This window comes from Rhodnius prolixus, unplaced genomic scaffold (genome assembly GCF_049639745.1).
Source record: "Rhodnius prolixus isolate KJV_2025 unplaced genomic scaffold, Rpr scaffold_11, whole genome shotgun sequence".
NCBI lineage: Eukaryota > Metazoa > Arthropoda > Insecta > Hemiptera > Reduviidae > Rhodnius > Rhodnius prolixus.
In genome coordinates this window covers 17,931,484-17,947,742 of record NW_027411625.1, presented here as the reverse complement: position 1 = coordinate 17,947,742, position 16,259 = coordinate 17,931,484, and the positions used below count along the sequence as shown (strand labels likewise).

Genomic DNA, 16,259 nt, shown 5'->3' with positions numbered 1-16,259 from the left:
TCGAGCAAAATGCCCTTGTTGGTCACACCGAAAGCATTTTTTTTTGAGAAAGTTTTTCGATACTCCTGCCTTGGCGACGCCGTTGCCCCCGAAACAGCAAACGCCTCTCGACACCTAATATCTGATTTTTTTGTCGCCTGTTCAACTAAAACTGCTCTACGAGTCGCTTCGTCCCAGGTTAGTGGCGGTGAATATTGTAGCTGAAGTCCCGGTTCCCCTTTTAGACCGTGTATAAAGGCGGCTAGCACAACTCGTTCAATTTGTAACTTAGCCCCAATGAATTCCGCTCCCGCTAAGGTAGGTGTGCATTTCTCACCCAGTTGGCGGCACCTGTCTGCAAATTCTAGGACCGATTCTTGGGACCCCTGCTGCAGAGCATTTAGTTCGAACAGGTATTGTTCTGGGCTCCTGGCATCCCGAAACCTTCCTTCCAGAACAGCCTTGAACTGTTCGAAGGTAGCTGTTGGTTCTAATAGTTCAGGATGAGCTGCCATACAGGCAGCGGCCAATCCTGTCAGCTTCAGGCGGCCAACAACCTTCTTGTCTGAATCTTCCCATCGGCCACTCTCGGCCAGAAGCTCGAGATTCCGTATAAATTCTTTAGCGGATATCTCGTGAGCTCCACCACCCCACGACTGCAACATGTTTTGCAAGGATAGGTCTTTCCGTGGGCGAGGAGCGATACCACCTGGACCCACAGCGCCTGTTAGCTGTCTCCACTGGGCCAATTCCCTTTCCAAAGCTTCCTTTTCTTCCGTTTGACGGATTTTAAAAGCCATTAAGTCGCGATTGGCCATCCGAAGATCCTCAAGTTCCCGTTCGGCCATCTCGTAGATAGTAAGAACACTGGAAACCACTTATTCTCTCGGCTTGGGATCCCCAACTAAGTTGCAATTATCGCCTTTGCCAGAAGAGGAGGCGCTCTTTCCAACAAGCCGTTACACCAAGGGTTTCTTTTTCACACCGCTATATTTTATTATGGAGCAAGAGAAAAATGAAAGGCAAAAACATCAAAGTTATATAAAAATATTTGGAAAGTAAGAAAATAATCAACTAAGTAATATTACAAGTAGTATATAAAAAATGTAAAAATTTGTAAAAATCACCGAAATGTGGTTCCTTCTGCCGAAAAGCGCCCAGTTGGCTCCAGTCAAGACCGTCCGCTACCTACACGTCAGCTGCCCCACTCGTCACCCGCAACTACTACTACTACTATCGCTCTCTATTCAGTAATACCAAGATAACTAGTTTATTATTAACTAAAATTTTTTTTTATTTTTATTTTAATTTTTTAATTTTTACTTACTAAATATTGCGATTAAAAATTGCTAAACCATACCCGGTGGTTCCCCCTTTACCTCAAACCTCAATATCGTACTTAAATAACGTAATTATTGAGCACTCTTCGAATACCTTTGGGTTCGGGGTTATTTTCGAAAACCCCACACACCTGACACCAATGTAATGATACTAGCCTCCTCGATTTTAAGGGGTTTCAATCAGAAAAAGAACACCTGGTCGACACTTTAAAACTTTAATATCTTACATAAAAATCCTTGACTAATAATTAACTAATTACCGTAAATTGTATATATGTAACTTAACTAATAATACACGTAAATTGTAAATAGGTAAATGAACTAAAAAGGTGACAAAAATGTAAAAAGGAATTAAAAACCCTTGACTAAGAATTATAAAAACAACCACTACGACAGGAGTTCCCCCTTACCGCCCGTCGCCCTGCCTACCGGGACCAGAGAGTGGCGACCCCAAAGATCTCAAGACAAATTTGGCTTACCCGCCGCCAGCACTTGCAGCTTGACCATTCCTCGCCAAAATCTTCTCTGATATTGTCAGGGTTTTTCGCACTCAGCACCAGCCACTCCGTTCGGTCACACTCACTGTTCTGTTTTTCTTTCCTTCCTTTCTCTCATACTATCACTCACACAGACTCACATTGACACACCCTACACACACACACCACTCTCTAGGCCCCCACCATTCCGTCGGCAGCGCGCACAATGCTCCTATCAACTTCCTGACTATGCATTCTAAGACTACCTTATCGGCCTCGTGTTACATTCTCTATGTATAACAATTTAATTCTAAAAGAAAATATAATTACAATTCACCAAAACCACATTCCGTCCCCTACAAAAAGAAGAAGGGAAAGTTAGAGTTGGTCTTTTACTGTTGTAATTTGAATTACGGAGTTAAAACAAAATTTAGTCTTGAATTCGTCATACGTGAGCAAAAATTACATAGTTTTAATACCTAGTAAATAATACTTGTAATTATAATTCATTCATTTTCAAACTTTAATTTCATGTAGCCCTTTAATTGAGTACTTGTTGTAAAGAAGTTTTATAACCAACTAAAAATGTGCATATCTACTTTATATTACATTATACTATAACATTGTGGGGAGAACACCTAGATTGTATGTAATTTAATTGAAGAAAACTATTAACATTAACATTTAATATTAATAAAACATTAATTATTAATTACCTATTATTATGACTGCTTAACTACTGCATAAAGTATAGTACCAATCAGTTAAATTGAACAATGAACTTAAACCGACGATTTTTACTTCCTTCTGCTGCGCTTATCTTCCACTTAAATAAGATATCAAAAACACAATAAAATCGGTATGTATTTTGGTACATGCATTTTTAATTTTAACGTCAAAACAATTATATTTATCATTATCCTTTTTTGTTTAAAGCAGTGCATGAATAGTTTAATACTTTCTATACAATCTAAATTAAATGGGTGCTACTCATTACTGAACAAATATTTTATGCATGAAAATGGCCAGCATAAGGGTCTGTGACATCTAATACATTCTAAAAATTATGATTCCAGAATTATGTATAAAATGTTGGGTACTTGCTGATTTGTGTTCTTTTTGGCGTTTAATTAACCCTTATACTTAACTTTTAAAAGTGTAAGTTTTTGTTAATGAGATTTTTGTACCTTTTAGATAGATTTTTCTTTTTGTTCCTTGGTTGGAACAAATTTATACATCCAATGATTTTTTAAATATATAGGTATCGGGAATAATTAGTTAGAAGATCTAGGGTGAGAAAAGAAACTGACACAAGTTATGGGGGAATGGCAACAAGTTGCTCGGAAGAAGACTGAGAGAGGAGAAATGTTGTGGAATTAAGTGATGAATAATTACAACCCATTAAGAGGGATAATGGAAAGAAAATTGCAATTACCAGTACCTTCCAATAAAAGGAAAAAAAATAAATTTTGATAACACCACTTCTTTATAAGGGATGTTGTGATGCTGTGATCACAATAACTTCTAAAGAGAGGAAAGAAAAATTATTTGCAATCACAATTCTTCTCCGCAAACGGACAAAGAGAATTTAAGCTGCGAATACTGCATGATTTTAAATACTTCCCTTTAGTAAGTGTAAGAGCAGGATGACACTTAAATGTCATGCATTCTAAATTCTTCTTGACTAATTTGATCAAAGACGGACGAAGATTTACATAATTATTATTATTAACCGTTTAAAAGGGGGCTTTATTTACGCGGGGCAAACTTATCTCTTAAGTATATACCATCGAGACCCTAAAAAACCGTATCTACCGTATCCAAAATTTCAAATTGAAAGACAATTTATTCATTAATACCAGTTCGTACGTCGATAATTTGAACGATTGCAGAACTTCCTCTTAGTAGGTGTAAGAGCATGATGGCACTTTAGAGTCACGTAGAGAAGCTTTAATCGGTTCTTCGTGTTAAATTTTAGCAAAATCGGATTAAGCGTTAAAAAAAAAATTAGTAAAAATAGTTCAAGAGAAGGCCTTACTGGCGTGGGCAAGCTCCCCTCCTTAAGAAGCACAATCAAAATGCAAATCTGTACAAAATTTTGAACCAAATAACACCTCATTAAAACTGTCCGGTAGGACAGTTGTATAAGGGTTGATCGTCAAAAACTGCACGAAAAAGCGTAACGTTGAAAAACACCCAAATTTGTCAATTTTTTTCTCTTTTTCTATAAAAGATAAAATTCCCAAATATTCATTAAAATATAGGGCAAACCCTCCTTTATAACTGTAATTTTTTGCAACCACCCAGAACTAATAGATTTCGAGAAAAAAGTTGCCGAAAATGAGCAAAAACGGCATTTTCAAAAATTGTTGTTGTTGTTGTTACCTTTTTTGTAAAATGCGTAGCGCCTAAACGCACGAACCGATTTTCATGAATGAGTTGTCATTCGATTCGGAATTTTATGTAGATGTGCCTTTTGGGGGTCTCGACGCTGTACATCGAATGGGAGAGGGGTTAGCCCCTTTTATGTAAGGCCCCCTCCAAAATTATTATTACTAATTACTCTGTAAATCTTGGCCCAATTTTAATTAAATTTGGTAGGATGATAGGGTTAGGGCTCCCCTACGTAACATTAAAGCGACGATCTGCTCTTACACTAGTTAAGGGGAAGTATAGCAATCATTTCAAATTATGGACACTTGAACCGATTTTCATGAATGAAGTGTCATTCGAATCGAAATTTTGAACAGATTTGCACTTTCTGCAAAACTCTCCTCATAAGGAGGGGAGTTTGCCCCACCCAAGTAAGGCCCTTTCTAAAACTATTACCAATATTTCTATAACGCTAAGTCCGATTTTGATAAAATTTAGCACGAAGAAGTGATTAAAGCTCCTCTACTTGGCTGTGAAGTGCCATCATGCTCTTACACCTACTAAGAGGAAGTACTTCAATCGTTAAAATTATCAATTGGTGAACCTATTTACATTAATGAATTGTTCTTCGATTAAAATCTTTGCCTTTTAGGGAGAAGTATTGTAATCGCAGTTAATTTTTCTTACTCCTCTTAAAAGGAAGTACTGAAATCGCAGTTTAATTTTGCTTTTTACGTACAAATACCTTCCTATTTTATTCAAAACACTTTCTCAAAAAAATTGTTACTGAAGATGGTAACTATAATCATTCTTTAAAAAGATCTCTCCAATGGTAGTTACGGTTCCGACTTAACACCTTATCAGGTTATAATGATAGAATTGCTTATTCCAAATTTTAAAAAAATCTGTAAAGCAGATATGTAACTTTGTAAAATAGACAAAAAGGAAAATCTATCCAAAAGGTACAAAAATCTCCTTAACAAAAACTTACAGTTTAAAATGTTAAGTATAAGGGTTGATTAAACGCCAAAAGGTACACAAATCAGCAAGTTCCCAACATTTTATTCATGCTTAGCTGATATATAATTTAAGTAATTTTGCTGCATTAACTTTTCCTTCACATTTTTTAGAAATTATTAGATGTCACAGACCCTTATGCTGGCCAGTTCATTCATAATATTATTTTGTTATAATTATGATAAAATGTATATTATATCTTCGTTTTTAAATAGGTACTTTATTTGAACTCTATTCCAAATTATTCTTCGGATTTATCTTTAATATGCCCTTTATTCTGAGTAGTCACATATACCTGCATGTTAAAGTAGAAAAAGACAAAGTTAGAGTCGGCTACTGTTTAAATTTGAACCACGGATTTAAAAGAATATTTCAGTCATGAATTCGTCTTACCGAAATATTCGTGAGCACAAATAACACACAGTTAATAACAAGTAGATGGAGTTGCGTCTAGTGCTTCAGAGAGTGAACATCACATGTTTTGTCTCTGTGTAATTTGTGAATTTTATAGTGGTTATACTCTGAATTTTGAATTGAATTTTTGACAAGTGTTTGTTTTAAAAGTGTGAAAACTATATACAAAATTTCAGACAAATCTACCGAGCAGCTTTTTAGTAATTAATTAAAATAATTATTAAATCTATAAAGAGTTGTGTTTCTATCTGGGCAAAGGTTGTTAAATTATTTGCTATAGTTTATACCAAGAGAAGAGAGTTGAGAGAGAATAGCGCTCAGGAGAGAAGAGAGGAGGCAATAATACTGTGAGTACCCCTTCCACTTTACCTTCTTGACCATGCCTAGTGACAGAGAGCGTACTAGTAGCGCTTCTAGTGGGGCACTGTCGAACCCTGCAATTGGTGCGGTTGACTCAAGTAGCGTAATTATCTCTAAGCTGGATTCGCTGGCTAGCGATATAGCCGCGAGTAGAAGAGAGCAGGCTTCTCTATCAGCCGAAATAAAGGACTTGAAAAATGATCTTAAAAAAGTATCAGAAAAATTAGCCAAAGAACTGCAAATATGTAAACGGAAAATTTCTAGGCTAATGGAGGAAAATAAAAAGATTAAAGAGCAGATTACCTCCTTAAATAGAGAAATCTCTTTCTCCTCTCAAACCCCTTTTCTCTTCAATGTAAAGATTGATAATTATCCTGTTGCAGTTGATGAAAATTTATTTTTGATTGTCAAGAAAATTTCTGAATCTATAGGTATGGAAATCAGAGAGGAAATGATAGATTATATTTACCGTCGGAATTTTGGGAAGAAGACTGTTCCGTCTATTATAATTAAATTTTTGCATGTATCAGTAAAAACTAAATTCATTATAAACGCAAAAAGAAATAAAGATAGACTTTACCCTGAAGATCCGAGTAGAAATATTTATGTAAATGAATTACTCTCTTCGTTTAATTATAAATTATTTACCATGGCTATAGATTACAAGAGACAGGGTTTCGTAGAGTCAGCCTGGCATAGGAATGGTGTAATTCTCATTAAAAAGAAGGCAAATGAGAGGCCTAAAGCTATACGGTGTAAAGAAGATTTACAGGCTCTGAATCCTGCTATATCGGCTATATTTTCTTCAGATGATGAGGATCTGGATCCCCCTCTTGAATCTGATGCGTCTACATCTTCTGTAGGTTCCAAACGGAGGAGAGGGGAACACAAACTGGGGCGATCTCCATCTATCACTAGTTTTTTATCCCGGAAGCACAAATAAGTTCATCTACTACTTCCTCTGCACATGGATGTTTATTAGAGACTATTTCATTTAATGTTCACCAGAATCAAGACAATTTTCACTCATTAGTTAACCGAAAATTCCCCCAAATTCTATTTTGGAATGTCCAAGGGTACAATAATCTATGTGAGAATATTGGTCACTTTGAGAATTATGATATAATCTGCTGTTCTGAGACTTGGCACCTAAATGAAATTAAGAAATCTCCTTCGAAAAGTTTTGATTTGGCAGCATCATCCTTGGCTATCAGAGAGAAATCCAGAGGAAGAGGAAGTGGCGGTCTACTGATCTTCGTTAAAAGTGATGTGTTTAAAGTTCGTGTTGTTGAGTCGTGTCATTGGTGGTTGATTTTAGAGCTTAAAAGTGAGGTTGTTTCTTTTCTGCTAATTTTTGTCTATTTCAAACCCTCATTAGATATATCTGTTCTCTTAGATTTATTTGACATCTCAGTTAAGAATTTATTAAGTAATAATAGAAAACTATGTGTATTGGGGGGTGACTTTAACTCAAGGGTTGGTATTATGGACAATTTTGATGGAATCTATGACTATTCTAATCTTAATGATGTACATGATAGTTTAGATGAATATTGTAATCAGAGAGGTCGTCTGCTAATTCAATTTATGCATGATAATTCTTTTATTCTTATAAATGGTAGATCTTATAGCGATCATCCGGCGCAATTTACCTTCGTTTCTCATTTAGGAAAAAGTATTAATGATTTGATCTGGTGTAATAACGCTAACATGGATGATATATATGATTTAAAAATACTTAATAACATCTCTATGTCTGATCATTTCCCTGTTTTATTGCAGCTTAACTTTGATTATCAACACTCCACCTGTAATTTTTCTAATTCTATTGCTAACAAGGTTGATGTCTGTAGATGGGATAGCAACAAATCTGTCCTCTATAAAGAATTTATGATGTACTCAGATAAAGTCTCAAGTCTTAGTAAATCATCCGATATTATGTTTGAAAATTTTCTAAACACTTTAACTTATGCTGCAACTTGTCTTGGGTTGAAACATGAAAAAATTGTTTATAACAAGTCAAATTATTCATCTAATAAGCCTTGGTATGATTTAGAGCTTAAAACTTCAAAAAAATTAGTTAAGCAACAGTTAACTATATGCAGGCGAAATGGTTTTTTGGATTTAGACTACAAAATGTATGTTTTGTTAAAGAATAAGTACAAAAAGTTAATTAAAGATAAAAAGAATAACTATGACAAATCAATATTAGATGATTTTTCCAATGTTAAAGATCCTAAGGCTTTTTGGTCAGTAGTCAGAAAATTTAAAACAAAAAGAAATAATTCAAACTTAGTCTCTCTGCAAGATTGGGAAAAATTCTATACTGATATCTATCAACCATGCCCTACCATTGAGGGCTCTTATTTTGGCGTTTCTTTGCCTATTCTGGATGAGCCAATTGATTTCAATGAAATTATTTTGAGTTTATCAAAATGTAAATCAAACTCTGCTCCTGGTCAGGACGGTTTTTCTTTTGAGTTTCTGAAATTTCTTCCACAAAACTGGCTACTTTATTTGCAAGTTCTATTTAATAATATTCTAGAAACTGAATGTATTCCTAAACTTTGGTCGAGAATTTCTCTTTGTATGCTCCACAAGAAAGGTGATAGGCATGATCCTGCAAATTATAGGGGGATAGCTCTGGCTAATTGCACTTTAAAGGTTTTTACTCAAATTTTGTTAAATCGTTTGATTATCTGGGAATCAGAATTTAAAATTTTGCCGGAGTCTCAGTCAGGGTTCAGAAGCGGTCGTGGTTGTCTTGACAACATTTTTACTCTGTCCTCTGTAATACATCTCCACCTCCGTTTGAAGAAAAGGATTGTTTACGCTTGTTTTGTGGATTTTAAACGGGCATTCGACTCCGTTAAACATCATCTTCTTTGGTCTAAATTGTTCTTGATGGGAGTAAGTCCAAAGCTCATCAGAATCTTAAAAAATCTGTATGGAAATGCTGTTTTAAATGTAAGGGTAGGATCTAATCTATCCTCTGATATTTTAATGACTGAAGGGGTCTTGCAAGGGGAAATCCTCTCACCGTTCCTGTTTATTCTGTTTCTGTCTGATTTAGAAAACTTCCTCAAGGAAAGAGCGGGAGTTCCTGGTTTGAATATTGATGGCCTTAACGAATTATTGGTTCTTGTGTATGCAGACGACCTTATTATTCTGTCTGACACATATGTTGGAATGAAAAGAAATTTAAAGGCGCTGGAGGAATATTGTCATTTGAATTCCCTAAAAGTAAACCCAGCTAAAACTAAAATTATAAAATTTCATAGAGGGCGCACAACTCTTTCGGAAAAATTTTTCTATGAAAACACAGAAATCGTTTTGACGAATAAATACGTCTATCTAGGCGTGCAGTTTTCCTCTTCATCCATGTTTCTCTCAGCAACAGAATACTCAATCTCAAGGTTTAATATTGCTGCTGGTACCGTAAACAATATTCTGGCGAAAGTCAGGAGTAACTCATGGTCCAGTAATGTAGCTCTGTTTAATTCAATTGCCCGTTCCACATTGCTCTATTCAGTTCAAATCTGGGGACTAAGGTATTTAGACCGTTTAGAATATGCCCAAACAAATTTTTATAAACATCTTTTTCATCTATTAAAATCTACTCCGTACTATATAATACTGTTGGAAACTGGATTACCTCATATAGCCACCACTGTTTTTAAGCTTACGTTGAAATGGTTATGTAAAATATTGGAAATGGATCGATCCAGATTACCCCGTATTTGTTACGATAGGCTGTTACACCTCGATTCCTCATCGTCTAATAACATCAAGTTCAACTGGGTAACCCAAGTTAAGGAATTTTTTATAAATGTCGGTTATAACCATCTTTGGGAAATGCAGGATCCATATGTAATCCGTGAAAATCTAAATGCAATGTTGTCAACCTTTGAAGCCAATTTACACAATACTGATGTAGCCAGATTATACTCCTCAAATTATAGCATTTATTACAGAAATATTCCTTTAAATACCTCGGATGTTCAAAATTATCTTCTACTTTCTCTACCATTTCCTGTAACTAGCATATTGTTTCAACTTAGAACTTGCAGTAATTTCTCCATTAAAATCATCCATAAAGCAATAGCCTACTTAATAAATCCTAACCTGCTCTGTACTCTTTGTAATCTCCATGAAAATGAAGACTTATTTCATTTGATTATTACCTGTCCGATTTATGAATTTATTAGATTAAAATATCTACCCCAATTATCTATCCCAACCATAAATAGCAGAGAGGAACAACTTTTTCATTTATTATCACCTTTATCAAAATCTGACTGCCTTAATATTTACAATTATATAATAAATGTAGTAATGCTGCGCTCATCCTTACTCAATGACTAAAGTAATAAGGTGCTGTTATAATATTTAAGTTTTAATTTAATTTAGAAGTTTAATTCTCATTTTTTATTTTTTTTTATTTTTATATTATGTGATTTATTATTATTTTATTATTATTTTTTGTTTAAGTTCTATTTAATTTTGTTTCTTTTAATATTGTTTTTAAAAAGTTGGTTTATGCAACTCCTTCTGTACACCTATCTGGTTAAAACAGAATAAATAAAAAAAAAAAAAAAAAAAAACAAGTAGATTATTCAACAACAATTATTCATTTCTCAATAAATTGTAATTTAATTTAGTCCCCCTAATTTTACTTATAGTAAAATACTGAATAATTAGCTGCCCTAAAAGTATGCATATCTTATTTATTTTATATGACATGTATACAACATTGTGAGAAGAACAGCTACATTGAGAGTGTAATTGAAGAAAACTATATTATTTGCGATAAAGCCAGATAATTATTACCTATTATTATAAACGTTTGACTACTACATAAAATAACAATTACTTTGATCGAAGAATGAACTTGAACGATTTAAAAAAATTAATAAAATAAAATTATTGATGTATGTTGGTGTAAGCATTTTTTAAAAAAATTTTTGAATTTTGTAGGCTCATAATTTTTTTTTATTTTTTATATCGTTTTCTTTTTAACCTGTAATTAATAGTTTGATTGTTATAGTTTAATAGATATTAAAGTCAATCTACAGTGCTACTTGAACAAATATTTCGTAGATGAAAATGGCCAGCATAACTAATATGCTGGGTCTATGACATCTAATAATTTCTAAAAAATGTGAAGGAAAAGTTAATGCAGCAAAATTACTTAAATTATATATCAGCTAAGCATGAATGGAATGTTGGGAACTTGCTGATTTGTGTACCTTTTGGCGTTTAATCAACTCTTATACTTAACATTTTAAACTGTAAGTTTTTGTTAAGGAGATTGAATAACATAGGTCCACGAAACGATAATTTTATATGATTGCAAAATTTCCCCTTAAAAAGTGTAAGAGCAGAACGTCGCATTAATGGTACGTAGGGGAGCCCTATCCCTTTCATCCTGCCAAATTTTTTCAAAATTGGGCTAAGATTTCAGAGTTATTAGTAATAATAGTTTTGGAGGGGGTCCACACATACATGGAGCTAATTCCTCTGCCATTCAATGTGCAGCGTCACATCTATGTAAAATTCCGAATCGAATGACACCTCATTCATGAAAATCGGTTGTTAGGCGCTACGTTGTTTACAAAAAAGGTAACAACAAGAAGAAGAAGAACAAGAAGAACAAGAACATTTTCTGAAAATGCCGTTTTTGCCCTTTTTCAGCTACGTATTTCTCGAAATATATTTAATCTATGTTGTTACAAAAAAATTACAGTTATAAAGGAGGGTTTGCCCTATATTGTAAAAAAAATTGGGGAATTTAATTTTTTATAGAAAAAGAGAAAAAAATTGTCAAAGTTGGGTGTTTTTCAATGTTACTCTTTTTGGTGCACTTTTTGACGATCAACCCTTATATCGTACAACTGTCCTACCGGACAGTTTTAATTAGTAAATATTAATATTTACTCTGTGAATCCTAGTCCGATTTTGATCAAATTTAGCACAATGAAGTGATCAAAGCTCTTACTCCTACTAAGAGGAAGTACTGCTATCGTTCAAATTTTCGTCGCGTGTACCGATTTACGTCAGTTAATTAACATTCGATTCGAAATTTTATGTGGATATAGCTTTAGTGGATCTCGACGTCTCCAACATTAGAAACGGAGGATAAAATTTTGCAGGAAGAAGTGAAGTGGTTTGAGTACTGCGTTTCATTAAAGTGCTATCCTACTCTTACGGCTACTAAAGGGAAGTATTGCAATCGTGTATATTTGAAGTTTAATTTCTCTTTGCCTTTTGGGAGAAGTACTGTAATCGCACTTTAATTTTTCTTACTCTTCTTCAAAGGAAGTACTGAAATTGCAGTTTAATTTTGCTATTTACGTACAAATATCTTTCTATTTTATTCAAAATGTTTTCCCAAGTAATTTTTTTTTGTGGATGCTTTGGAGACCATAACTATAAGCATTCATTTAAAAGATCTCTCTAGTAGTTACTTAACAACATATCAGGTTATAACAAAAGTATTGCTAATTCCAAATGTTAAGAATATATGTAAAGCAGATATGTATTTTTGCAAAATAGACAAAAAAAAAATCTATCCAAAAATTTCCTTAACAAAAACTTACCGTTTATAAAGTTAAGTATAAGGGTTGATTAAACGCGAAAAATACACAAATCAGCAAGTACCCAACTTTTCATTCATTCATAAGTAACTGTACTGCATTCACTTTTTCAATAATATTTTTTAGAATTTATTAGATGTCAAAGACCCTTAAGCTGGCCATTTTCATCTACATCAAGAAGCACACCATTTAACTGGCAGAAAGTCTGTAATATCAATTAATCTTTAATAATCAAATTAGGGACATGTGTTGGTCAAGAGCGTGGCTATGTAAGTGGGAGATTCCCAGTTCAAATCCCGCGTATGACTACTTTTTATTTGTTCGAAAAATTGTTTATAGTAAAATATGAGCTTCCGACCCCGTCCACGACACCTATATATTGATAGTTGAACGTTAGCCCCCCTGAAAAAATAGGTAATTGCACTACTTTACTTTAATAATCAAACTAATAATAACAGGTTAAAAAGAGAAACGTTATGAAAATTAAAAAAAATTATGGGGCTAAAAAATTCAAATTTTTTAAAAAATGATTCATTATCAACACAACAATGATTTTGTTTATTTATTTATTTATTTTAACTAAAAATCGTCGGTTTTTTTCATTTTTCAGTTAAATTGACTATTACTGTACTTTATGCAGTAGTCAAGGGGTAAAAAAAATTAATCATACGAGGATCGTTTGAAAAGTCCGTGCAAAAATAAAAACTACTTAATTTTTTGGGGTAAACCTTTTTTATTTTTCAACATAGTCTCCTTTTAGGCTTATACACTTCGTCCAACGCTGCTCTAGTTTGTTGATACCTTCCGAATAATAGGATTTGTCCAAGTCTGAAAAATAGCCATTCGTTTCTGCAATCACCTCCTCGTTTGAATAAAATCTTTTTCCCGCCAGCCATTTCTTCATATTGGGGAACAAATAGTTGTCCGAGGGAGCTAAGTCTGGAGAATAGGGAGGATGTGAAACGAGTTGGAACCCTATTTCCATTACTTTTGCGACCACAACGGCTGAGGTGTGAGCTGGTGCGTTGTCGTGATGGAAAAGGACTTTTTTGTGGGCCAATCGTGGGCGTTTTTCTTGCAGCTCGGTTTTCAAACGGTCCAATAACGATGAATAATATGCACCTGTAATAGTTTTACCCTTTTCCAGATAGTCGATGAGGATTACTCCTTGCGAATCCCAAAAGACAGTCGCCATAATCTTTCCGGCCGAAGAAACGGTCTTCGCCTTTTTTGGCGCAGATTCCCCCTTGGTAACCCATTGTTTAGATTGTTCTTTGGTCTCAGGAGTGTAGTGATGTATCCATGTTTCATCCACAGTGACGAAACGACGCTTAAAGTCCTGCGGATTCTTCTGGAACAGCTGCAAACCGTCCTTGCAACACTTCACACGATTTCGTTTTTGGTCAAGCGTGAGCAATCGCGGCACCCATCTTGCGGATAGCTTTGTCATGTCTAAATGTTGATCAAAATATTATGTACCCGTTCATTCGAGATGCCCACAGCACTAGGCCAATCTCACGCACCTTCACTCTTCTGTCATCCATCACCATATCATGGATTTTATCAATGATTTCTGGAGTAGTAACCTCAACAGGGCGTCCAGAACGTTCAGCGTCACTTGTGCCCATATGGCCACTCCGAAAATTTTGAAACCACTTATAAACTGTTCTAATCGAAGGTGCAGAGTCACCATAATGTTTATCAAGCTTCTCTTTAGTCTCCTCAGGCGATTTGCCTTTCATAAAGTAGTGTTTAATCAACACACGAAATTCTTTTTCGTCCATTTTTTGAAAATCACTCGACTTCCTCGATTCAAACGAATGCCAAACACAAAGAAATAGACCGATCTGGCTGAAACTTGGTGTGTGTTCTTCCAGGAGATGCTACTAACTAAACATAACCTCGATACGCGCCAGTGGTGCTATCTCTCTGACTTTGCACGGACTTTTCAAACGACCCTCGTATTTAATATTAAATAATATAGTTTTTTCAATTACATTCATAATGTAGGTGTTCTTCCCACATTTTATGTATATGTAATATAAAATATATAAAGATAGATGCATATTTTTAGGACAGCTAATTATTGAAATATTTTACAAGTTCTCAATTAAAGGGACTACAGTAAATTACAGTTGAGAGATGAATAATTATTGATGAATAATTTATGTGTCATTAACTGTGTGTAAGATTCAAATTTTGTTTTAACTCCATGATTCAAATTACCAACTGGAACCAATTCTAACTTTGTCTTTTTCTATTTTACTGTGCATGAGTATGTGATTACTCAGAATAAAGAGCATCATAAAGATAAATCAGAAAAATAATTTGGAATAGAGTTAAAATAAAGTGCCTATTTATTTATGAAGATGTAATGTATATATTATCATTATTGTAACAAAAAAGTTTTTATGAATAAACTGGCCAGCATTATGTTATTATATTATAGATTAATAGATATTACAGACATTCTAAGTTAAGTGGTGTTCTTCTTGAACAAATATTTTGTAGATGAAAATGGCCAGTATAAGAGTATGTGACATCTAATAAATTCTAGAATATATTATTGAAAAGTTAATGTAGTAAATTACTCAAATGTTACCAATAAGTATTAATGAAATGTTGGGTTCTTGCTGATTTGTGTACCGTTCGGCGTTTAATCAACCCTTATAATTAAATTTATGAAGTGTAAGTTTTTGTTTAGGATAATATCATTTAGAGTCAAGTAGGACAGCTTTAAATAATTATACATTATCGGATAACCACCGTCTCTTCGGTGATTAAATTGCGCATACAGTATGATAGTAAAAGTTAAGAAAGAGAATAATTCAGAAACTAATTATTAAAAATTTAATGTAAATTATCTTTTTCTTTATTTTTTTATCAATATGAACTTGATAATTAAAAATAAGGAAAAAACAGGGCAATCCTGTACATTTTATACAAAACCGAGACTAATCCTACATTTTTTCCGTTCAAACTGAGACATACTTAAAAACCGGGATTCTTCCGGCTAATACCGGACGTCTGGGCACTTTAGTTTACATGTAAAAGATATTACCAACTTTGTTGAAATAACAAGATTTGGTTTACCTACCATTGTTTGTGTTGTATTGTCTCCCGTAGTTCCTGTAAACTTGAGGTGGCTGTCGTATGGGTAATCTATCCGCAGGTCGTACATATCTGCCCGACCCGTCATTCAATGACATCACCTCCAAACGAGCACTCTTTTTGTTCACTACATCAATAAATTTCGGCTTTGGTGTGTAATTTAAATTTGTAGTAACATTTTGTACTAAATCTTTACTATAAACTAAATTTTTGTCCAAGACATTTACTGAATAAAAAAATAGTATTACTAGTTTCATGATTTTTTGGTAAACTAAAAACTTAAAAAGAAAATCATCAGAGAAGTAGACGCAATCAACATTACTCTTTAACTATCGCACCTGCTACGTACCAGAATGAGCTTTATCTAATTTTAATGAACCACACCCTTAAATCAACAAAAGATAAGCTTCTCGCCATATTACTGATAAAAATATTAACTTATATATATGTATAAGTTATATACAGGGTGTCCCAAGCTATATGGATAACGACTTTAAGATAGCTAAAAAATACGTGTTCCCTTAGTTTTTTGTTAGAAATCAAAATTTAATTTGTAAATTTTTTTCGGTGCTTCCAGAAGTGAGATACCGGCA

At 33.9% G+C, this 16,259-nt stretch overlaps 1 protein-coding gene across 3 annotated transcripts in view; it reads right to left on the bottom strand.

Moving 5' to 3' along the window:
- The window catches only part of mesh (sushi domain containing 2 mesh), a 74,481-nt gene extending 58,462 nt beyond the window's left edge, over positions 1-16,019 (bottom strand). The window contains exon 1 of one of the 3 annotated variants that reach the window (XM_074137721.1): positions 15,653-16,019. In XM_074137721.1, coding sequence (XP_073993822.1) covers positions 15,653-15,923 — 271 coding nt within the window. In that variant the 5' untranslated portion in view covers positions 15,924-16,019. The remainder of the gene's footprint in view (positions 1-15,652) is intronic. The other 2 variants (XM_074137722.1, XM_074137724.1) reach the window with 2 other exon arrangements.
- Between the last annotated feature and the right edge of the window lie 240 nt (positions 16,020-16,259).